The sequence below is a fragment of the Salmo salar genome, chromosome ssa27 (genome assembly GCF_905237065.1).
Source record: "Salmo salar chromosome ssa27, Ssal_v3.1, whole genome shotgun sequence".
Lineage (NCBI taxonomy): Eukaryota > Metazoa > Chordata > Actinopteri > Salmoniformes > Salmonidae > Salmo > Salmo salar.
In genome coordinates, this window is record NC_059468.1 from 36,353,596 (window position 1) to 36,379,386 (window position 25,791).

The 25,791-nt window shown below is 45.4% G+C and overlaps 1 protein-coding gene across 3 annotated transcripts in view; it reads right to left on the bottom strand.

Annotated features, from left to right (window-relative positions):
* LOC106589023 (enhancer of filamentation 1) overlaps positions 1 to 25,791 on the bottom strand; it is a 78,262-nt gene that overhangs the window by 11,959 nt on the left and 40,512 nt on the right. For all 3 annotated transcript variants that reach the window (XM_045709269.1, XM_045709270.1, XM_014178662.2), the window contains exons 2-4: positions 17,821 to 18,219; positions 1,210 to 1,308; positions 787 to 942 (exon numbers count right to left, since the gene is read on the bottom strand). In XM_045709269.1, the coding sequence (XP_045565225.1) occupies positions 787 to 942; positions 1,210 to 1,308; positions 17,821 to 18,213 (648 nt within the window). In that variant the 5' untranslated portion in view covers positions 18,214 to 18,219. The remainder of the gene's footprint in view (positions 1 to 786; positions 943 to 1,209; positions 1,309 to 17,820; positions 18,220 to 25,791) is intronic.

A 25,791-nucleotide genomic window follows, 5' to 3' on the forward strand; every position in this document is an offset into this window, starting at 1 on the left:
TGGCTATTATGATGTCACTAAGCCTGCTGGTCCTGGATAGGCCTGGAACACTGGCTATTATGATGTCACTAAGCCTGGGCTGGTCCTGGATAGGCCTGGAACACTGGCTATTATGATGTCACTAAGCCTGGGCTGGTCCTGGATAGGCCTGGAACACTGGCTATTATGATGTCACTAAGCCTGGGCTGGTCCTGGATAGGCCTGGAACACTGGCTATTATGATGTCACTAAGCCTGGGCTGGTCCTGGATAGGCCTGGAACACTGGCTATTATGATGTCACTAAGCCTGGGCTGGTCCTGGATAGGCCTGGAACACTGGCTATTATGATGTCACTAAGCCTGGGCTGGTCCTGGACAGGCCCGGAAGTTAATATAAGACGACCCAGGCCACGTCTCAAATGGCACCCTATTCCCTACATAGTGCACTACTTTTGACCACTCCTTTCTACCACATCCCGATTGGCCCTGGTTAAAAGTATGCACTATATAGGGAATAGGGTGCCATTTGGTACATAGCCCAAGAGAAGTAATAATTTATTCCTTGACTTTCCCTGCGAGAGAGAACGCTATTTTGGCAGGCAACGCTTTCATTTAGGGAACCGCAAAGAAGTCATAAATATGATCATTTGACATATTATTCATTTATTACGAGGCAATTAAGAGGAAAACTAGGACCTGTATCAATAAACGCATAGTAACATAATCGGCTAGTGCTTCCTACAGGCCTTCTGTAAGCAGTCTCTCCATGTGGGCAGTGTTTCTGTGTGTGAGTGGTCCCAGACATACCCCTTGCGTGGAGGGAGGGATATCGTAAACCCCTTGTGTCCGAGGGTCCATTTGAGTGGATGGAGGAATATCATAGATTCCTCCTTGGGGACGAGCATTCCCATGTTGTCCGGGAGAGTGTGAGCCCATCAGTTTCCCAGGAGGAATGTCATACACCTGGAAAACACAGAGACATTCCCAAATCAGGATACCATGGATGACATTACATTTACAAGGCAGAATTAGCTATGTGAAACACAGAGGCTGTGTCTGAAATTGCTCCCTGTTCCCTTTATAGTGCACTCCGTTTGGCCATGTCCCTGCACAGCTGCGTTTCATATACAGTAGCTAATTGCATACGGTGAAAGGTTCCATTTTGGACTCGTCCTGATGGATTGAAATAGGGATTGCTATAGACCGTGTGCAGTTAAGTGAGACACCTACCCCCTGTGGTCTCATGGGAGGAACATCATAGAGGTCCTGTTGGTTATGCTGACCAGCGCTGTAGGCATAGGACTGTCCCACTCCTGTCGGGGTCACCACCTGTCCACAGCAGGGGCGCGGCGGAAGAAACAACACATGGCAACAGGTTCATGACAGTTCCAACAGTGTTAGCCCTACAAATGCTTAGCCTGGGTACCAGTCAGTTTGTTTCATATTGTCATGCCAACGAGTGGCATGATGGCACAAACAGACTGGTACCCAGGCTACCAAGTAGTGGCATGATGTCACAAACAGACTGGTACCCAGGCTACCAAGTTGTGGCATGATGTCACAAACAGACTATTACCCAGGCTACCAAGTAGTGGCATGATGTCACAAACAGACTGGTACCCAGGCTACCAAGTTGTGGCATGATGTCACAAACAGACTGGTACCCAGGCTACCAAGTTGTGGCATGATGTCACAAACAGACTGGTACCCAGGCTACCAAGTTGTGGCATGATGTCACAAACAGACTGGTACCCAGGCTACCAAGTTGTGGCATGATGTCACAAACAGACTGGTACCCAGGCTACCAAGTAGTGGCATGATGTCACAAACAGACTGGTACCCAGGCTACCAAGTAGTGGCATGATGTCACAAACAGACTGGTACCCAGGCTACCAAGTAGTGGCATGATGTCACAAACAGACTGGTAACCAGGCTACCAATTGCTAGCCCCACATCCTGTAAATTCACCCTGTATGTCCTATGAGTTGATAATATAGTCCCTGAGTCACTGTGACTCTAAACCTGCATATCTCTCCTGATATCATAGCTGGGTCACATTCATTAGAGCACACGGTAGTAAAACATTTTGCAGTGGAAAACAAAAACAGATGTTTCCTATTGGACATGTTCAAGTATTCCCCCTCCCCTCCATGCCCTTTTCAGTCTGTTTTCTTCCGTTTGGTGACTAGTGTATATGAATGACCCTGTTCTCTGTTAGTGTCCCAAATTGCACCCTATACTACTTTTGACCAGGGCCAAAAGTAGTGCACTATATAAGTAATAGGGTTCGATTTGGGATGCAGCCCCAGTCAGTCCTCTCCTTATGTGACCCTGCAGCAGTAATAACGACTCAGACCAAATCAGTCCTGACTGTGCATGTCTCAGCTGTGCATGTCTCAGCCTACTCGCGGAGCACCCTCCAAACCCAACCATGTGATAAACAGAAGCCTGGCAAGCAAAGGGCCAATGATGTGGGAGAAGGCTAGATCCAACCACTTAGGCAGCGGAGCTATGGCCAGAAATGTCACAGAAAAGCCATGGTCTACGTCCCAGGGCTGGAAAACGGGAACCATACATACGCCTTCCAGTTCTAACGACAGAGAGACTGCCTCTGAAATGGCACCCTATGCCCTAAGTAGTGCATAGGCTTATAGGGCTAGGGTCAAACGTAGTGCACTATATAGGGAATAGGGTGCCAGTTGGGATGCACTCAGAGGTCTCTTCTTTAGTCCCTGTGTAGCCGTTCTAATACCTCCTCTCATTGACAAATAAACATCTGAATGATCAAAGGTATAACCCCAGCATTAGACCCCATCCATCCACCAGACTAAGATGAATGCCTCAGTGGACAGAGACAGAGGGAGGGAGAGAGAGACAGAGAGAGAGACATAGAGAGAGAGGGAGAGACAGATCGAGAGGGAGAGACACAGAGAGAGAGAGGGAGAGACACAGAGACAGAGAGAGAGACAGTGAGGGAGAGAGAGAGAGCGAGAGAGGGAGAGAGACAGAGACAGAGGGAGAGAGCGAGACGGAGGTAGAGAGCGAGACAGAGAGGGAGAGAGAAAGACAGAGACAGAGACAGAGAGACAGAGACAGAGAGACACAGATGTAGACTCTGGGGAAAGACCCTGAGTGTAGACCTTGAGTGTAGACCCTGAGTGAAGACCCTGAGTGTAGACCCTGAGTGTAGACCCTGAGTGAAGACCCTGAGTGAAGACCCTGAGTGTAGACCCTGAGTGAAGACCCTGAGTGTAGACCCTGAGTGTAGACCCTGAGTGTAGACCCTGAGTGAAGACCCTGAGTGTAGACCCTGAGTGTAGACCCTGAGTGAAGACCCTGAGTGAAGACCCTGAGTGAAGACCCTGAGTGTAGACCCTGAGTGAAGACCCTGAGTGTAGACCCTGAGTGTAGACCCTGAGTGTAGACCCTGAGTGAAGACCCTGAGTGAAGACCCTGAGTGAAGACCCTGAGTGTAGACCCTGAGTGAAGACCCTGAGTGTAGACTGCTATAGAAGAACACCATATGGTTCTCATCTAGCCAGATTTGTGCATCCTCTCCCTGTGTGATTTAAGGTGCTCATTGTTGGCATTCCTACCCATACACCATCCCATAGGACCTATATGGCCACAGACTAAACGTTTACTCACTATAGGTTGGTGTGAGTCAGCCCAGCTCTGACTGACTGAAATAATGCATCAAATCAAATTGCATTTGTTACATGCGCAGAATACAACAGCTGTAGACCTGTTAAGAAAAATATTTACTAAATAAACGAAAGTAAAAAATAAAAGAGCAACAATAAAATAACAATAACGAGGCTTTATACAGGGTATTACGGTACAGAGTCAATGTGGAGGCTATATACAGGGTATTACGGTACAGAGTCAATGTGGAGGCTATATACAGGGTATTACGGTACAGAGTCAATGTGGAGGCTATATACAGGGTATTACGGTACAGAGTCAATGTGGAGGCTATATACAGGGTATTACGGTACAGAGTCAATGTGGAGGCTATATACAGGGTATTACGGTACAGAGTCAATGTGGAGGCTATATACAGGGTATTACGGTACAGAGTCAATGTGGAGGCTATATACAGGGTATTACGGTACAGAGTCAATGTGGAGGCTATATACAGGGTATTACGGTACAGAGTCAATGTGGAGGCTATATACAGGGGGTACTGGTACAGAGTCAATGTGGAAGCTATATACAGGGGGTACCGGTACAGAGTCAATGTGGAGGCTATATACAGGGGGGTACCAGTACAGAGTCAATGTGGAGGCTATATACAGGGGGTACCAGAACAGAGTCAATGTGGAGGCTTTATACAGGGGGTACCAGAACAGAGTCAATGTGGAGGCTATATACAGGGGGTACCAGAACAGAGTCAATGTGGAGGCTTTATACAGGGGGGTACCAGTACAGAGTCAATGTGGAGGCTATATACAGGGGGTACTGGTACAGAGTCAATGTGGAAGCTATATACAGGGGGTACCGGTACAGAGTCAATGTGGAGGCTATATACAGGGGGGTACCAGTACAGAGTCAATGTGGAGGCTATATACAGGGGGTACCAGAACAGAGTCAATGTGGAGGCTTTATACAGGGGGTACCAGAACAGAGTCAATGTGGAGGCTATATACAGGGGGTACCAGAACAGAGTCAATGTGGAGGCTATATACAGGGGGTACCAGAACAGAGTCAATGTGGAGGCTTTATACAGGGGGTACCAGAACAGAGTCAATGTGGAGGCTATATACAGGGGGTACCAGAACAGAGTCAATGTGGAGGCTTTATACAGGGGGTACCGGTACAGAGTCAATGTGGCGACTATATACAGGGGGTACCAGAACAGAGTCAATGTGGAGGCTTTATACAGGGGGTACCGGTACAGAGTCAATGTGGAGACTATATACAGGGGGTACCAGAACAGAGTCAATGTGGAGGCTTTATACAGGGGTACCAGTACAGAGTCAATGTGGAGGCTATATACAGGGGGTACCTGTACAGAGTCAATGTGGAGACTATATACAGGGGGTACCTGTACAGAGTCAATGTGGAGACTATATACAGGGGGTACCAGAACAGAGTCAATGTGGAGGCTTTATACAGGGGGTACCAGAACAGAGTCAATGTGGAGGCTTTATACAGGGGTACCAGTACAGAGTCAATGTGGAGGCTATATACAGGGGGTACCTGTACAGAGTCAATGTGGAGACTATATACAGGGGGTACCAGAACAGAGTCAATGTGGAGGCTTTATACAGGGGGTACCAGTACAGTGTCAATGTGGAGGCTATATACAGGGGTTACCTGTACAGAGTCAATGTGGAGGCTATATACAGGGGTTACCTGTACAGAGTCAATGTGGAGGCTATATACAGGGGGTACCAGAACAGAGTCAATGTGGAGGCTATATACAGGGGTTACTGCTACAGAGTCAATGTGGAGGCTATATACAGGGGGTACCGGTACAGAGTCAATGTGGAGGCTTTATACAGGGGGTACCAGAACAGAGTCAATGTGGAGGCTATATACAGGGGTTACCTGTACAGAGTCAATGTGGAGGCTATATACAGGGGGTACCTGTACAGAGTCAATGTGGAGGCTTTATACAGGGGGTACCAGTACAGAGTCAATGTAGAGGCTATATACAGGGGGTACCTGTACAGAGTCAATGTGGAGACTATATACAGGGGGTACCAGAACAGAGTCAATGTGGAGGCTATATACAGGGGGTACCGGTACAGAGTCAATGTGGAGGCTATATACAGGGTGTACCTGTACAGAGTCAATGTGGAGACTATATACAGGGGGTACCAGAACAGAGTCAATGTGGAGGCTATATACAGGGGTTACCTGTACAGAGTCAATGTGGAGGCTATATACAGGGGGTACCAGAACAGAGTCAACGTGGAGGCTATATACAGGGGGTACCTGTACAGAGTCAATGTGGAGGCTATATACAGGGGTTACCTGTACAGAGTCAATGTGGACGCTATATACAGGGGTTACCTGTACAGAGTCAATGTGGAGGCTATATACAGGGGGTACCGGTACAGAGTCAATGTGGAGGCTATATACAGGGGGTACTGGTACAGAGTCAATGTGGAGGCTATATACAGGGGGTACCGGTACAGAATCAATGTGGAGGCTATATACAGGGGGTACCAGAACAGAGTCAATGTGGAGGATATATACAGGGGTTACTGGTACAGAGTCAATGTGGAGGCTTTATACAGGGGTTACCGGTACAGAGTCAATGTGGAGACTATATACAGGGGGTACTGGTACAGAGTCATTGTGGAGGCTATATACAGGGGGTACTGGTACAAAATCAATGTGGAGGCTATATACAGGGGGTACCAGAACAGAGTCAATGTGGAGGCTATATACAGGGGTTACTGGTACAGAGTCAATGTGGAGGCTATATACAGGGGGTACCGGTACAGAGTCAATGTGGAGGCTATATACAGGGGGTACCGGTACCGAGTCAGTGTGCGGGGGCACAGGTTATATGGGCATGTCTGTTATTGAAACATGGGAACAAACAATCCTTCTACATTCTATTTTTCTCACGCAGACACACACGTGTACCTTTGATTGGGTACATGTGCTACCAGATACAGCAGAAAACGTCAAAAGAAAAGTCCTGGACTAGAAGGTCCTTGTTGCGCTCTCCGTATTCCCTACTACTCCCTATGGTGTGACTTTGTGTGGGAAAGTTGCAGCGAATGGACATTGAACACAAGGAGATCTCTGTTTGGAGTTCCCCTCTCTTCAACTCCATAGAGATGGCTAATACAGTACCTGTTGAAGGCAGAAAGCCACCGGGACCAGTCTGGACACTCAACAGGTACATGTCAGGTCTGTGTCCTAACTGGCACCCTATACCCTATATAGTGCACTACTTTTACCAGATCACTATAGGCTCTTTGTTAAAAGTAGTGTACTATAAAGGGAATAGGGTGCCATTTGGGACGTAAACGGCCACTTTGTGCTCCCTTCTTTCTGTCACTGAGTCCTCTCAGGCGATGCCAGGTGCATACTGCTCATGTATTTCCCATATACACCCTCTGTTTACCCAGCAAGCTTTGCTGTTGCGGCGGGCCCGGCCAGGGTACTTGGAGCTCCTAATGGCGGTTCGGTAAATATTGACCAGACTTGTTCTTTAAGGAGGAGGTAACTTTGTGTTTGTGTAACTTTGTGTGGAGGCAGGTAGGTGTGACTGTGTGTAACTGTGCGTGTGTGTGTGTGTGCTTGTAGGTGTGAGTGTGTGTAAAAAGACCCACTATGATGTTATCGTCTCATTGCTCCATCACACGCTGATGACCTGATGACATGTGTCAACGGTCCCATCAGGGTCACACTAATGGTGATAATGACTCTTCCAACAATGGTCCCATCAGGGTCACACTAATGGTGATAATGACTCTTCCAACAACGGTCCCATCAGGGTCACACTAATGGTGATAATGACTCTTCCAACAACGGTCCCATCAGGGTCACACTAATGGTGATAATGACTCTTCCAACAACGGTCCCATCAGGGTCACACTAATGGTGATAATGACTCTTCCAACAACGGTCCCATCAGGGTCACACTAATGGTGATAATGATTCTTCCAACAACGGTCCCATCAGGGTCACACTAATGGTGATAATGACTCTTCCAACAACGGTCCCATCAGGGTCACACTAATGGTGATAATGACTCTTCCAACATTTGACCCCGTTTGTTCCAACCGAATGGGATGATTCTATTGCTTCCATTCATCTATTCGTCCCCCATCTCTCCCTCCTTGTCCTTCCATCCCTTTAAGGCGTCCGCATGCTTCCCAGCCGAAACAGTTTCAGAAGGGTTTGTGCATATATTATGATGACATTTTTCATCTGTTTGGACACACAACATTTTTTTCCTGATTGCCAGCTAAAGTTCAGAAGTCAAAGTCTACGACCCTTCGTCCATGATTGATCAACCGTAGGAATTCTTCAATAAAGTCTTCGTTATCATTTAATGAGAGACGACTCGTTTTCATGCAGATTTTTTCATTGAGAAATACTGCACCAAACATCTTAGGTAGATGTAAAATAGCCTTCCTGTGGCTCAGTTGGTAGAGCATGGTGTTTGCAACGCCAGGGTTGTGGGTTCGATTCCCATGGGGGGCCAGTACAAAAAAAAAAAAAAATGGATGAAATGAAATGTATGCATTCACTACTGTAAGTCGCTCTGGATAAGAGTGTCTGCTAAATGACTTAAATGTAAAATTGCGAGACTAAGATTTCCTTTGCAAAAACTGAAGCATGCTGACGCTTTTACCCAGCAGAACTGAAGCATGCTGACACCTTTACCCAGCAGAACTGAAGCATGCCGACACCTTTACCCAGCAGAACTGAAGCATGCTGCCGCCTTTACCCAGCAGAACTGAAGCATGCAGGCGCCTTTACCCAGCAGAACTGAAGCATGCTGACACCTTTACCCAGCAGAACTGAAGCATGCCGACACCTTTACCCAGCAGAACTGAAGCATGCTGACACCTTTACCCAGCAGAACTGAAGCATGCCGACACCTTTACCCAGCAGAACTGAAGCATGCTGGCGCCTTTACCCAGCAGAACTGAAGCATGCTGGCGCCTTTACCCAGCAGAACTGAAGCATGCTGGCGCCTTTACCCAGCAGAACTGAAGCATGCTGGCGCCTTTACCCAGCAGAACTGAAGCATGCCGACACCTTTACCCAGCAGAACTGAAGCATGCTGGCGCCTTTACCCAGCAGAACTGAAGCATGCCGACACCTTTACCCAGCAGAACTGAAGCATGCCGACACCTTCTCTCATATTACCTACCATTCCACCATCCCCACTCACCCCCCACCTTCCATCCCCCATCTACTGTTAGCCTCTGTCAGCTTTGTCACTGAGGGAGGGCAGGAGTCATGCAGGCAGACTCCAGGATATATGTGGGTACCAGTGAAATTCAATCTGCTGCCACCCAATTGGTGATTCAGAACGTAGAGGAGAGTGGTTATTCCTGCTGTCACTCCAAAGGGAAGGGCTGTGGCAGAGTTCCTTTAATAGCCTTGCCTCTTGGTTTCAAGGGGGGTTTCAAGGGGGGTTTCAGGGGGGCACCTGCGGTTGCTGAATCACAGTCGGATAGCTTTACAGTGTTATTATAGGTTACTTTTCCAGCTTTTCGCCGAATGTTCCCGTCCACAGCTCGGAGCAACGGTGGCCTATTAAAGTGACAAACTAATTAATGCAGGCAATTACGTGGACAAACCCAAGAGGCCTCAATCAGCCGTCTCCATGATGACGGTGTGACCATGTGGCCAAATCAAAATCCAAACAGAGATTGGGCATAAAGAGGGGCAAAAGGGAGCACACACACACACACACACACACACACACACACACACACACACTGATTACATCGCTAAAAAGGATAATATTTTATTCCCTCTGATCAAAGGGCTTCTCAAGACAGGACCCAACTTTAATGTGATTATACTGATAGGGGGTAGTTTTAATGATGGCACGGTCATTTCCTGTTTACTTTCCAGAAATTAATTCATTATTAAGATGTCCTTCTTGACTTCGTTATTCATTCATTATTTAGATGTCCCTCTTGACTTCATTAATCATTCATTATTCATTATTTAGATGTCCTTCTTGACTTCATTAATCATTCATTATTCATTATATAGATGTCCTTCTTGACTTCATTAATCATTCATTATTCATTATATAGATGTCCTTCTTGACTTCTGAGAAAGTAAAAAAAGCGGGAAGAGCGGATGAGAAATATCTGGGCTGACCCCTGACCCCTGCCAGCGTAGATGTTAAACATGGGAAAATGTAAGTTACCTTTCAGCCAAGCATTTCCTGACCTCGTTCCTTCTTTACTTTCACTCCTCTTTCTTACTCCTTTGCACTGCAGAACTTTTCCGGAAATTATCTCTCTCTCTTGCTCTCTCTCTCTCTCTCTCTCTCTGTATGCGGTGGCAGGACGGGGCCAATGCCTTGAGATTTATGACCTTGCCCTGGGTCAAATCACACAGGCCAGTGATTCGTCACCACGGCGACAACAGAGAGCAGACAAGTGTCTAAAGGAGTGGAGCGTCACAGGAAGGAATCATTCATTTATCTGCTGCTGGGGCCCTTCCACACATGATTAGAGGGAGAAAATATGTCTGTCAAGCCTCACAAACAAGTCCATACAGTACATTAGTGCTTAACCTGGTTACCTCGAAAATAAAATCATCGTATCAAGCTAACGGACGGCTCAGTTACCCAAGCAGTGCACTTCCTCAAGCCTCTGTGACTTGTGGGAGTTTATTAACTCACTCCCTCTGTGTTCCTGTCTGTCCTGATGGTATGTCCATAGTCCACATCAGTGAATAATAGAATCTCTATATGGGTATTTAACATAGTGACAGGAAGGGCCCATAGAAGGAGCCTTGTAAGGCAGGATGTGAAGCAGAGAAGGCGTTCCAGCCTGGTAGGAGTAGATAAGAGGCTTGGCGGGGCCTTTGAACTCCAACCCGACTCCGTCTTTGAGCGCTGTGACCTCACTGCCTGACTCACACGGGGAATTACAGAGAAACAACCGGGACGTCAAAGAAAGAGAGAAAAAAAGAAAGAGAGCGAGAGAGAAAGAGAGAGAGAGAGGGAAACAGACACACCTTTCAGAATCAGAGCTGTAAAAAAATACAAATGAGAAGCAGTGCCAGTGGCTGATGATAAACTTCCCTCTAACACCAGGGTGACAAAGTGGTACAAGGCAGCTCCTGGCTTCCATGTGAGGGGCTCTTTGTGTGGCCGAGAGCCCCAGGGATGGCCTCCAGCTTCGGGCCAACACTGGGGCCTTGAATGGGGCAGCTGTGGGACGCTTTAGCTCACTCTCCCTGGAGGGTCAGTCAAGGACAGACAGGGAGAGCCACAGCATCAAACTGAGCAGCCTGAGAAAGCTAGCTAGAGCCAGTGCCAAACCTCAGTGTGCCTTTATATACCACATGAACAGAAAATAACCAGTCGCCAATCTGGATTTGCACAGCGGGGTTGGCACACAAAACACACACACACACACACACACACACACACACACACACACACACACACACACACACACACACACACACACACACACACACACACACACACACAAAACACACACACACACAGTGCTGGGTTCTTTCACTGTGGGGGATGACATGTCGACACATGGTGGCTTTGGTGGAATATGAGAGGGGATCATCAGTGCAGGAGGTTGCCTTCGTGCCCATTACTATTTGATTCCTTGGAGGAGGAAGTGTGTGTGTGTGTGTGTGTGTGTGTGTGTGTGTGTGTGTGTGTGTGTGTGTGTGTGTGTGTGTGTGTGTGTGTGTGTGTGTGTGTGTGTGTGTGTGTGTGTGTGTGTGTGTGTGTGTGTGTGTGTGTGTGTGTGTGTGTGTGTGTTTGGCAACCAGGAAATCCCCTTCTAACCAGCTCAATCAAACAGAACACCTAAACAGCATATAACCTGTCTACAGCTCTCAGCCAATCAACAACAGGGCTGAGCATTCCTCTTACTTCATCAACCTAGACCAGGACTGCTTCACAAATGGCACCCTATTTCCCTCGTCAAAAGTATTGCATTATATATAAATATATGGAATATCAAATCAAATCAAACTTTATTTGTTATATTCGACCTGAATACAACAAGTGTAGACCTTACAGTGAAATGCCTACTTACAAGCCCTTAACCAACAATGCAGTTCAAGAAAGTAAAAGATTATAAAAAGTAACACAATAAAATAACAATAACGAAGCTACAGTTGAAGTCAGAAGTTTACATACACTTAGGTTGGAGTCATTAAAATTCGTTTTTCAACCACTCCACAAATTTCTTGTTAACAAACTATAGTTTTGGCAAGTCGGTTAGGACATCTACTTTGTGCATGACAAGAGTAATTTTTCCAACAATTGTTACAGACAGATTATTTCACTTATAATTCACTGTATCACAATTCCAGTGGGTCAGAAGTTTACATACACTAAGTTGACTGTGCCTTTAAACAGCTTGGAAAATTACAGAAAATTATGTAATGACTTTAGAAGCTTCTGATAGGCTAAATGACATCATTTGAGTCAATTGGAGGTGTACCTGTGGATGTATTTCAAGGCCTACCTTCAAACTCAGTGCCTCTTTGCTTGATATCATGGGAAAATCAAAAGAAATCAGCCAAGACCTCAGAAGGAAAATTGTCTGGTTCATCCTTGGGAGCAATTTCCAAACGCCTGACGGTACCACATTCATCTGCACAAACAACAGTACGCAAGTATAAACACCATGGGACCACGCAGCCGTCATACCGCTCAGGAAGGAGACGCGTTCTGTCTCCTAGAGATGAACGTTCTTTGGTGCGAAAAGTGCAAATCAATCCCAGAACAACAGCAAAGGACCTTGTGAGGATGCTGGAGGAAACAGGTACAAAAGTATCTATATCCACAGTAAAACAAGTCCTATATCGACATAACCTGAAAGGCCGCTCAGCAAGGAAGAAGCCACTGCTCCAAAACCGCCATAAAAAAGCCAGACTACGGTTTGCAACTGCACATGGGGACAAAGATTGTACTTTTTGAAGAAATGTCCTCTGTTATGATGAAACAAAAATAGAACTGTTTGGCCATAATGACCATCCTTATGTTTGGAGGAAAAAGGGGGAAGCTTGAAAGCTGAAGAACACCATCCCAACCGTGAAGCACGATGGTGGCAGCATCATGTTGTGGGGGTGCTTTGCTGCAGGAGGACTGGTGCACTTCACAAAATAGATGGCATCATGAGGATGGAAAATTACGTGGATATATTGAAGCAACATCTCAAGACATCAGCCAGGAAGTTAAAGCTTGGTCACAAATGGGTCTTCCAAAAGGACAGTTACACCAGCTCTGTCAGGAGGAATGGGCCAAAATTCACCCAACTTATTGTGGGAAGCTTGTGGAAGGCTACCAGAAACGTTTGAACCAAGTTAAACAATTTAAAGGTAATGCTACCAAATACTAATTGAGTGTATGTACATTTCTGACCCACTGGGAATGTGATGAAAGAAGTAAAAGCTGAAATAAATAATTCTCTCTACTATTATTCTGACATTTCACATTCTTAAAATAAAGTGGTGATCCTAACTGACCTAAAACAGGGAATTTTTACTAGGATTAAATGTCAGGAATTGTGAAAAACTGAGTTTAAATGTATTTGGCTAAGGTGTATGTAAACTTCCGACTTCAACTGTATGTAGCGGGGGCACCGGTACCGAGTCAATGTGCGGAGGTAGAGGTTAATCGAGTAATTACAACATGTAGGTAGGGGTGAAGTGACTATGCATAGATAATAAACAGCGAGTAGCAGCAGTGTAAAAATAAATGGGGGGGGGGGGCTGAATGCAAATAGTCCATTTGATTAATTGTTCAGCAGTCTTATGGCTTGGGGGTAGAAGCTGTTAAGGAACCTTTTGGTCCAAGACTTGGCACTCCGATACCACTTGGGCTTTCCTCTGACACTGCCTAGTAAATAGGTCCTGGATGGCTGGAAGCTTGGCCCCAGTGATGTACTGGGCATACGCACTACCCTCTGTAGCACCTTCCGGTCAGATGCCGAGCAGTTGCCATACCAGGCGGTGATGCAACCGGTCAGGATGCTCTCGATGGTGCAGCTGTAGAACTTTTTGAGTATCTGGGGATCCATGCCAAATCTTTTCAGTCTCCTGAGGGGGAAAAGGTGTTGTTATGCCCTCTTTACGACTGTCTTGGTGTGTTTGGACCATGTTAGTTTGTTGGTGATGTGGACACTAAGGAACTTGAAACTCTCAACCTGCTCCACTACAGCCCCATCGATGTTAATGGGAGCCTGTTCGGCCCTTCTTTTCTTGCAGTCCACGATCATGTCCTTTGTCTTGCTCACATTGAGGGAGAGGTTGTTGTCCATTTGGGCCTAGCTCTCTGAGTAACTCGGAGCTGGGTGGAAAACAACACAGCCCTGTCTGTCTGTCTGGACTCCACAGAGTACACAGAGCCAGCATTTCTGCTCTCTTTAATGGCCAGCAACACAGCTGAAATCTGACTGCACCACTTTGCCAAACACAGATTGGACGTTTAGACGTTGACGCAGACTCAATTTAATCTAAAACAAGGCAATTATACACTAGTATAGACACATTAATAAATTCCCATTTAATTGACCTTATTACCAAAGACTTCATTCCGTTCCCTTAGTAAAGCTCCCTATCAGTGAGAAGGGGAGTGTGATCGTGATGGTAGGACTGGTCTGTGAGTGTGATTAGGGATGTGTCTGAAATGGCACCCTATACCCTATATAGTGCACTATTTTTAACCAGAGCTCTATGGGCCCAGGTCAAAAGTAGGGCACTAGTGAATAGGGTGCCCTTTCAGACAGAGACTGAGGGTGCACAGTACAGGTGGGAGTGATTAACATGCCTTGCTGTTTTCCCTGTGGGCCCTGGTCATAAGTAGTGTGCTATGAAGGGAATAGGGTGCCATTTGGGAGACAGACACAGTCTCCTAAGCACCAGCTCCCTATTTACCCCAAAAACACACCTTAGTTGGGTAACGTCTCTGTAACGTCTCTGTAACGTCTCTGTAACGTCTCTGCCAACTCAAGCCATGTTGAAAATACCCACAGACAGAATACATTTCTCCAGGTTATAATTATTTCCCCTCTCCTAAGGAGATGGAGTAGAGTACCTATCCAGTTCAGGTTAAGAACTGGTTATAATTATTTTCCCTCTCCTAAGGAGATGGAGTAGAGTACCTATCCAGTTCAGGTTAAGAACTGGTTATAATTATTTTCCCTCTCCTAAGGAGATGGAGTAGAGTACCTATCCAGTTCAGGTTAAGAACTGGTTATAATTATTTTCCCTCTCCTAAGGAGATGGAGTAGAGTACCTATCCAGTTCAGGTTAAGAACTGGTTATAATTATTTTCCCTCTCCTAAGGAGATGGAGTAGAGTACCTATCCAGTTCAGGTTAAGAACTGGTTATAATTATTTTCCCTCTCCTAAGGAGATGGAGTAGAGTACCTATCCAGTTCAGGTTAAGAACTGGTTATAATTATTTTCCCTCTCCTAAGGAGATGGAGTAGAGTACCTATCCAGTTCAGGTTAAGAACTGGTTATAATTATTTTCCCTCTCCTAAGGAGATGGAGTAGAGTACCTATCCAGTTCAGGTTAAGAACTGGTTATAATTATTTTCCCTCTCCTAAGGAGATGGAGTAGAGTACCTATCCAGTTCAGGTTAAGAACTGGTTATAATTATTTTCCCTCTCCTAAGGAGATGGAGTAGAGTACCTATCCAGTTCAGGTTAAGAACTGATTATAATTATTTTCCCTCTCCTAAGGAGATGGAGTAGAGTACCTATCCAGTTCAGGTTAAGAACTGGTTATAATTATTTTCCCTCTCCTAAGGAGATGGAGTAGAGTACCTATCCAGTTCAGGTTAAGAACTGGTTATAATTATTTTCCCTCTCCTAAGGAGATGGAGTAGAGTACCTATCCAGTTCAGGTTAAGAACTGGTTATAATTATTTTCCCTCTCCTAAGGAGATGGAGTAGAGTACCTATCCAGTTCAGGTTAAGAACTGGTTATAATTATTTTCCCTCTCCTAAGGAGATGGAGTAGACTACCTATCCAGTTCAGGTTAAGAACTGGTTATAATTATTTTACACAAGAAAGCCCAAACAGATATAATATTTGACAAAAACACAATAATTCAAACCTTGCTTACATTTGTATATTTAATTTTTATTTTAACTTTATTTAACTAGGCAAGTCAGCAAAGAACAAATTCTTATTTTCAATGACGGCCTAGGAACAGTGGGTTAACTGCCTTGTTCAGGGCCAGAACGACAGATGTGTACCTTGTCAGCTCGGGGATTCGATCTTGCAACCTTTCGGTTACTAGTCCAACGCTCTGACAACTAGGCTACTTGCCGCCCCATACGATCATATATACTGTACACTATATATACAAAAGTATGTGGACACCCCTTCAAATTAGTGGATTCGGCTATTTCAGCCACACCAGTTGTTGACAGGTGTTTAAAATCAATTACACAGCCATACAATCTCCGTAGACAAGAATTGTCAACTGTAAGTGCTGTTATTGACATTCTAGACAATTATGTGCTTTCAACTTTGTGGCACCAGTTTGAGGAAAGCCCTTTCCTGTTTCAGTATGACAATGCCCCCATGCACAAAGCGAGATCCATACAGAAATTATTTTGTCGAGATCGGTGTGGAAGAACTTGACTGGCCTGCACAGAGCCCTGACCTCAACCCCATTGAACACCTTTGGGATGAATTGGAATGCTTGCGAGCCAGGCCTAACCGTCCAACATCAGTGCCTGACCTCACTGATGCTCTTGTGGCTGAATGGAAGCCAGTCTTCACAGCAATGTTCCAATATCTAGTGGAAAACCTTCCCAGAAGAGTGGGGACCAACTCCATATTAATGCCCATGATTTTGGAATGAGATGTTTGACGAGCAGCTGTCCACATACTTTTGGACATGTAGTGTATCTCTGTATTATGCGTGGGACATTTTTTAAACAAATTTCCCAAATTAAAATAAATTGTAGCTGATTTGCTGGTGTTTTTACAGTCTTATGTCCAACAAATACAAATAATTATTTTGCTCAGAAAATTGGAGGGCCCGTGGGGAACTCTGCTGAAGTGTATAACTAGCTTATTACAGGATAAAAATACACAGTAGTACTGTACTGCCTGGAACCTGAATAGACATGTAGATGACTGGTGAATCCATCTGCACTGGGCTTGGTTGTTGTCTGTGAGCTACAGTATTTGAGTACAGACAGATCTAAATACAGGCAGCTGCTGCTGGACTCCAACAAACACCAACAGCATAAAAACACAACTCTGCACTGTTGGCTTTTCCATGAGTTGTGCCCTGTTCAGTGCCCTTCTGTGGCTTCCCTGGCCCTACATACAGTTCGCCAACACACAAATAAGCCAAATGGGAGTCTCTCTCTGTCTATGTGAATAAAAACACTGCCCTGTTCTGTGGTGAACTAACATCTCGGCACACCCTGTCCACATTTCATTTCATATTGCAGCCCTGCAATCCCTCCACCCTGTGACTGCGTCTGTGTAATGACTCTCATTAGACTGGTCTGGGGCCAGTGGCATGGCAGTAGCCTCACAGGGCAGGATAACAGAACAGGCCATGGTTTAAACTGGTCTGGGACCAGTGGCATGGCAGTAGCCTCACAGGGCAGGATAACAGAACAGGCCATGGTTTAAACTGGTCTGGGACCAGTGATGTGGTAGTACCCTTACAGGGCAGGATAACAGAACAGGCCATGGTTTAAACTGGTCTGGGACCAGTGATGTGGTAGTACCTTCACAGGGCAGGATAACAGAACAGGCCATGGTTTAAACTGGTCTGGGACCAGTGATGTGGTAGTACCCTTAAAGGGCAGGATAACAGAACAGGCCATGGTTTAAACTGGTCTGGGACCAGTGATGTGGTAGTACCCTTAAAGGGCAGGATAACAGAACAGGCCATGGTTTAAACTGGTCTGGGACCAGTGATGTGGTAGTACCTTCACAGGGCAGGATAACAGAACAGGACATGGTTTAAAGCTCCATTTAATGCCCCGTTGAACATCTCAGAGCCCTCTGTCTCCTGTTGCCAGGGGACGGCTTTCGCTGAGCAGTTAGTCTTTTTCTATCTTTCTCTCTGTCTGTCTGCCCCCCCCCTCTCTATCCAGCCCTCTGTCTGTCTGTCTGCACCCCCCCCCCTCACTCTCCAGTTCTCTTACCTTGCTGGGGGTGTTGTCTGCAGCCAGGGCATTCCTCTGAGGGGGGACCTGGTACACATCTTGTCCCAGGGGTACCTGGTAGATCCCTTGCTGGCCCGGGCTCTGGAGGGACGGGGGCACCTGGTACAGCCCCTGGGACGATGACACGGCCTTCTGCTGGTAGGCCAAGCCTATAGGTGATGATTGGGCGATAGGGGACTGGGCGTCGAACATTGGACCAATCAGCAGCTTGAGGCGGTTGCCCGGGGCGATGCCCTGGCGTCCGTGTAGCGAGCAGAGCCACCACCCCTCCAGGCCACCCGTGTTCTGCTCAATGATTGTTAAGATGTCCCCTTTCCGGAAGGCCAGCTCCTCCGGGGATTCTGGCACGTTGTCGTACAACGCTTTGGCCATCAGGTTCTACAGAGAGAAGAGAGGTCAGTCTACAGTCAGGAACATACTGTTAAAGAAGAGAGATCAGTCTACTGTCAGGAACATACTGTTAAAGAAGAGAGATCAGTCTACTGTCAGGAACATACTGTTAAAGAAGAGAGGTCAGTCTACAGTCAGGAACATACTGTTAAAGAAGAGAGATCAGTCTACTGTCAGGAACATACTGTTAAAGAAGAGAGATCAGTCTACTGTCAGGAACATACTGTTAAAGAAGAGAGGTCAGTCTACAGTCAGGAACATACTGTTAAAGAAGAGACGTCAGTCTACAGTCAGGAACATACTGTTAAAGAAGAGAGATCAGTCTACTGTCAGGAACATACCGTTAAAGAAGAGAGGTCAGTCTACAGTCAGGAACATACCGTTAAAGAAGAGACGTCAGTCTACAGTCAGGAACATACTGTTAAAGAAGAGAGGTCAGTCTACAGTCAGGAACATACTGTTAAAGAAGAGAGGTCAGTCTACAGTCAGGAACATACTGTTAAAGAAGAGAGGTCAGTCTACTGTCAGGAACATACTGTTAAAGAAGAGAGGTCAGTCTACTGTCAGGAGCATACTGTTAAAGAAGAGAGGTCAGTCTACTGTCAGGAACATACTGTTAAAGAAGAGAGATCAGTCTACTGTCAGGAACATACTGTTAAAGAAGAGAGGTCAGTCTACAGTCAGGAACATACTGTTAAAGAAGAGAGGTCAGTCTACTGTCAGGAACATATTGTTAAAGAAGAGAGGTCAGTCTACTGTCAGGAACATACCGTTAAAGAAGAGACGTCAGTCTACAGTCAGGAACATACCGTTAAAGAAGAGAGATCAGTCTACTGTCAGGAACATACTGTTAAAGAAGAGAGGTCAGTCTACTGTCAGGAACATACTGTTAAAGAAGAGAGGTCAGTCTACTGTCAGGAACATACTGTTAAAGAAGAGAGATCAGTCTACTGTCAGGAACATACTGTTAAAGAAGAGAGGTCAGTCTACTGTCAGGAACATACTGTTAAAGAAGAGAGGTCAGTCTACAGTCAGGAACATACTGTTAAAGAAGAGAGGTCAGTCTACAGTCAGGAACATACTGTTAAAGAAGAGAGGTCAGTCTACTGTCAGGAACATACTGTTAAAGAAGAGAGATCAGTCTACTGTCAGGAACATACTGTTAAAGAAGAGAGGTCAGTCTACTGTCAGGAACATACTGTTAAAGAAGAGAGATCAGTCTACAGTCAGGAACATACTGTTAAAGAAGAGAGGTCAGTCTACTGTCAGGAACATACTGTTAAAGAAGAGAGGTCAGTCTACTGTCAGGAACATACTGTTAAAGAAGAGAGGTCAGTCTACAGTCAGGAACATACTGTTAAAGAAGAGAGGTCAGTCTACAGTCAGGAACATACTGTTAAAGAAGAGAGGTCAGTCTACTGTCAGGAACATACTGTTAAAGAAGAGAGGTCAGTCTACTGTCAGGAACATACTGTTAAAGAAGAGAGATCAGTCTACTGTCAGGAACATACTGTTAAAGAAGAGAGGTCAGTCTACAGTCAGGAACATACTGTTAAAGAAGAGAGGTCAGTCTACAGTCAGGAACATACTGTTAAAGAAGAGAGATCAGTCTACTGTCAGGAACATACTGTTAAAGAAGAGAGGTCAGTCTACTGTCAGGAACATACTGTTAAAGAAGAGAGGTCAGTCTACTGTCAGGAACATACTGTTAAAGAAGAGAGATCAGTCTACTGTCAGGAACATACTGTTAAAGAAGAGAGGTCAGTCTACTGTCAGGAACATACTGTTAAAGAAGAGAGATCAGTCTACTGTCAGGAACATACTGTTAAAGAAGAGAGGTCAGTCTACTGTCAGGAACATACTGTTAAAGAAGAGAGATCAGTCTACTGTCAGGAACATACTGTTAAAGAAGAGAGATCAGTCTACTGTCAGGAACATACTGTTAAAGAAGAGAGGTCAGTCTACAGTCAGGAACATACTGTTAAAGAAGAGAGGTCAGTCTACAGTCAGGAACATACTGTTAAAGAAGAGAGATCAGTCTACTGTCAGGAACATACTGTTAAAGAAGAGAGGTCAGTCTACAGTCAGGAACATACTGTTAAAGAAGAGAGATCAGTCTACTGTCAGGAACATACTGTTAAAGAAGAGAGGTCAGGAACATACTGTTAAAGAAGAGAGATCAGTCTACTGTCAGGAACATACTGTTAAAGAAGAGAGATCAGTCTACTGTCAGGAACATACTGTTAAAGAAGAGAGGTCAGTCTACAGTCAGGAACATACTGTTAAAGAAGAGAGATCAGTCTACTGTCAGGAACATACTGTTAAAGAAGAGAGGTCAGTCTACTGTCAGGAACATACTGTTAAAGAAGAGAGGTCAGTCTACTGTCAGGAACATACTGTTAAAGAAGAGAGGTCAGTCTACTGTCAGGAACATACTGTTAAAGAAGAGAGGTCAGTCTACTGTCAGGAACATACTGTTAAAGAAGAGAGGTCAGTCTACAGTCAGGAACATACTGTTAAAGAAGAGAGGTCAGTCTACTGTCAGGAACATACTGTTAAAGAAGAGAGGTCAGTCTACTGTCAGGAACATACTGTTAAAGAAGAGAGATCAGTCTACTGTCAGGAACATACTGTTAAAGAAGAGAGGTCAGTCTACTGTCAGGAACATACTGTTAAAGAAGAGAGATCAGTCTACTGTCAGGAACATACTGTTAAAGAAGAGAGGTCAGTCTACTGTCAGGAACATACTGTTAAAGAAGAGAGATCAGTCTACTGTCAGGAACATACTGTTAAAGAAGAGAGATCAGTCTACTGTCAGGAACATACTGTTAAAGAAGAGAGGTCAGTCTACAGTCAGGAACATACTGTTAAAGAAGAGAGGTCAGTCTACAGTCAGGAACATACTGTTAAAGAAGAGAGATCAGTCTACTGTCAGGAACATACTGTTAAAGAAGAGAGGTCAGTCTACAGTCAGGAACATACTGTTAAAGAAGAGAGATCAGTCTACTGTCAGGAACATACTGTTAAAGAAGAGAGGTCAGGAACATACTGTTAAAGAAGAGAGATCAGTCTACTGTCAGGAACATACTGTTAAAGAAGAGAGATCAGTCTACTGTCAGGAACATACTGTTAAAGAAGAGAGGTCAGTCTACAGTCAGGAACATACTGTTAAAGAAGAGAGATCAGTCTACTGTCAGGAACATACTGTTAAAGAAGAGAGGTCAGTCTACTGTCAGGAACATATTGTTAAAGAAGAGAGGTCAGTCTACTGTCAGGAACATACTGTTAAAGAAGAGAGGTCAGTCTACTGTCAGGAACATACTGTTAAAGAAGAGAGGTCAGTCTACTGTCAGGAACATACTGTTAAAGAAGAGAGGTCAGTCTACAGTCAGGAACATACCGTTAAAGAAGAGAGATCAGTCTACTGTCAGGAACATACTGTTAAAGAAGAGAGGTCAGTCTACAGTCAGGAACATACTGTTAAAGAAGAGAGGTCAGTCTACTGTCAGGAACATACTGTTAAAGAAGAGAGATCAGTCTACTGTCAGGAACATACTGTTAAAGAAGAGAGGTCAGTCTACTGTCAGGAACATACTGTTAAAGAAGAGAGGTCAGTCTACTGTCAGGAACATACTGTTAAAGAAGAGAGGTCAGTCTACAGTCAGGAACATACTGTTAAAGAAGAGAGGTCAGTCTACAGTCAGGAACATACTGTTAAAGAAGAGAGGTCAGTCTACTGTCAGGAACATACTGTTAAAGAAGAGAGGTCAGTCTACAGTCAGGAACATACTGTTAAAGAAGAGAGGTCAGTCTACTGTCAGGAACATACTGTTAAAGAAGAGAGATCAGTCTACTGTCAGGAACATACTGTTAAAGAAGAGAGATCAGTCTACTGTCAGGAACATACTGTTAAAGAAGAGAGGTCAGTCTACAGTCAGGAACATACTGTTAAAGAAGAGAGGTCAGTCTACTGTCAGGAACATACTGTTAAAGAAGAGAGATCAGTCTACTGTCAGGAACATACTGTTAAAGAAGAGAGATCAGTCTACTGTCAGGAACATACTGTTAAAGAAGAGAGGTCAGGAACATACTGTTAAAGAAGAGAGATCAGTCTACTGTCAGGAACATACTGTTAAAGAAGAGAGATCAGTCTCCTGTCAGGAACATACTGTTAAAGAAGAGAGGTCAGTCTACAGTCAGGAACATACTGTTAAAGAAGAGAGATCAGTCTACTGTCAGGAACATACTGTTAAAGAAGAGAGGTCAGTCTACTGTCAGGAACATATTGTTAAAGAAGAGAGGTCAGTCTACTGTCAGGAACATACTGTTAAAGAAGAGAGGTCAGTCTACAGTCAGGAACATACTGTTAAAGAAGAGAGGTCAGTCTACTGTCAGGAACATACTGTTAAAGAAGAGAGATCAGTCTACTGTCAGGAACATACTGTTAAAGAAGAGAGGTCAGTCTACTGTCAGGAACATACTGTTAAAGAAGAGAGGTCAGTCTACTGTCAGGAACATACTGTTAAAGAAGAGAGGTCAGTCTACAGTCAGGAACATACTGTTAAAGAAGAGAGGTCAGTCTACAGTCAGGAACATACTGTTAAAGAAGAGAGGTCAGTCTACTGTCAGGAACATACCGTTAAAGAAGAGAGATCAGTCTACTGTCAGGAACATACTGTTAAAGAAGAGAGATCAGTCTACTGTCAGGAACATACCGGACTGGGATATGTTCCGGGTGCCTCTGAGAATATCATTAACGTATACACGGACATGGTGACTGCGTTCATCAGGAAGTGTTTAGGGGATGTTGTTCCCACTGTGACTATTAAAACCTACCCAAACCAAAAACCGTGGATAAATGGCAGCATTCGCGCATAACTGAAAGGTGCAAACCACTGCATTTAACCATGGCAAGGTGACTGGGAATATGGTTGAATACAAACAGTGTAGTTATTCCCTCCGTAAGGCAATGAAACAGTCAAAACGTCAGTACAGAGACAAAGTGGAGTCGCAATTCAACGGCTCAGACACAAGACGTATGTGGCAGGGCCTCCAGACAATCATGGATTACAAAGGGAAAACCAGCCACCGATGTCTTGCTCCCAGACAAGCTAAACACCTTCTTCACCCGCTTTGAGGATAACACAGCGCCACAGATGCAGCCCACTCCCAAGACTGTGGGCTCCGTGGCCGACGAGAGTAAGACATTCAAGTGTGTTAACCCTTGCAAAGCTACCGGCCCAGACGGCATCCCTAGCCGCGTCCTCAGAGCATGTGCAGACCAGCTGGCTGGAGTGTTTACAGACATACTCAATCGCTCCCTATCCCTGTCTGCTGTCCCCACTTGCTTCAAGATGTCCACTATCGTTCCTGTACCCAAGAAAGAAAAGGTAAATGAACTAAATGACTATCGCCCCGTAGCACTCACTTCTGTCATTATGAAGTGCTTTGAGAGGCTAGTTAAGAATCATATCACCTCCACCTCACCTGTCACCCTAGACCCACTTCAATTTGCATACCGCCCCAATAGATCCACAGACGATGCAATCGCCATCGCACTGCACACTTACCTATCCCACCTGGACAAGAGAAATACTTATGTAAGAATGCTGTTCATTGACTACAGCTCAGCATTCAACACCATAGTACCCTCCAAACTCATCATTAAGCTCGAGACCCTGGGTCTGAACCCCGCCCTGTGCAACTGTGTCCTGGACTTCCTGATGGGCCGGCCCAGGTAGTGAAGGTAGGAAACAACACCTCCACTTCGCTGATCCTCAACACAGAGGCCCCACAAGGGTGCGTGCTCAGCCCCCTCCTGTACTCCCTGTTCAACCATGACTGCGTGGCCATGCACGCCTCCAACTCAATCATGAAGCTGGTAGATGACAAATCAGTAGTAGGCCTGATTACCAACAATGACGAGACAGCCTACATGGAGGAGGTGAGGGACCTGGGAGAGTGGTGCCAGGAAAATAACCTCTCCCTCAATGTCAACAAAACAAAGGAGCTGATCGTGGACTTCAGGAAACAGCAGAGGGAGCACGCCCCTAAAGTATTCATATAGGCTTTATAAGCAGTACAGAAATTGTCACAAAACATATATATCCATAAAAACATATACTGTACAGTACTAGCCAAAAGTTTGGACACACCTACTCATTCAAGGGTTTTTCTTTATTACTATTTTTATGTGTTATTTCATAGTTTTGATGTATTTACTATTGTTCTACAATGTAGAAAATAGTAAAAATGAAGAAAAACCCTGGAATGAGTAGGTGTATCCAAACTTTTGACTGGTACTGTATATATATTTTTGGAAGGTCGGGGGGGGGTCCCCTCGACCCATCTGGGCCCCAGCCCGACCCACAGTTTGGGAACCACTGTTCTAGTCTATGTGGCTCTTATCCACAGTTAGACCTAGGGCGAACTGTCTCATTTGTGCTTTGCAGAACTTGCAATTACCATGCAAAATTCTATTAGCTCCGATGCCAGATGTCTTTTCGACTGATTTGAATTTGATAGGATTTTCTCTCAGTCTTTGCTGGGATTGCTCCAGGGCATGGTGACCCAACTGGTTGGTTGTTGTGGTGGAGTGTGGTAATAGGAAGGGATAATGGTTCCTAACCACAGCACTACAGATAGGAAACCCCCAAGGGTGGCTGCTATTGTGTCTATAGGGGACAGACACTTGGTAAACTGACATTCAGTGCAAAACAAATAGGCATACATACCGTCTGCACTATAGGCTAGCATAGCAATAAAATGGCTATCAAAACATACAACCACAAAAAGGTTCCTTACCATCACATCCCAAGCAGAGATAAACCCCCCAGTGGGACTGGCAGGATTTAGCTCACCGTGTAACACAAGTCCACCAGACTTACTGTTCATTTTAAATCTGCTTTTCTTCATACACAGTACAGTCAGTGTGCTTTACTGCTTTTTACTTACTACGCTAGCAGAGAACCTGAGCTGAACTACGCTAGCAGAGATCCTGAGCTGAGCTACGCTAGCAGAGAACCTGAGCTGAGCTACGCTAGCAGAGAACCTGAGATGGGCTGGACTAGCAGAGAACCTGAGCTGAGCTACGCTAGCAGAGAACCTGAGATGGGCTGGGCTAGCAGAGAACCTGAGATGGGCTGGGCTAGCAGAGAACCTGAGCTGAGCTACGCTAGCAGAGAACCTGAGTTGGGCTGGGCTAGCAGAGAACCTGAGATGGGCTAGCAGAGAACCTGAGCTGGGCTAGCAGATAACCTAAGCTGGGCTAGCAGATAACCTGACCTGGGCTATGCTATCAGAGAACCTGGGCTGAGCTGGGCTACTCTATCAGAGAATCTGGGCTGAGCTGGGCTACTCTATCCGAGAACCTGGGCTGGACTGGGCTATCAGAGAACCTGGGCTTGACTGGGCTATCCGAGAACCTGGGCTGGACTGGGCTATCAGAGAACCTGGGCTGGACTGGGCTGGGCTATCAGATAACCTGGGCTTGACTGGGCTGGGCTATCAGATAGAGTAGAGTAGAGTAGCCCAGTCAAGCCCAGGTTATCTGATAGTCCA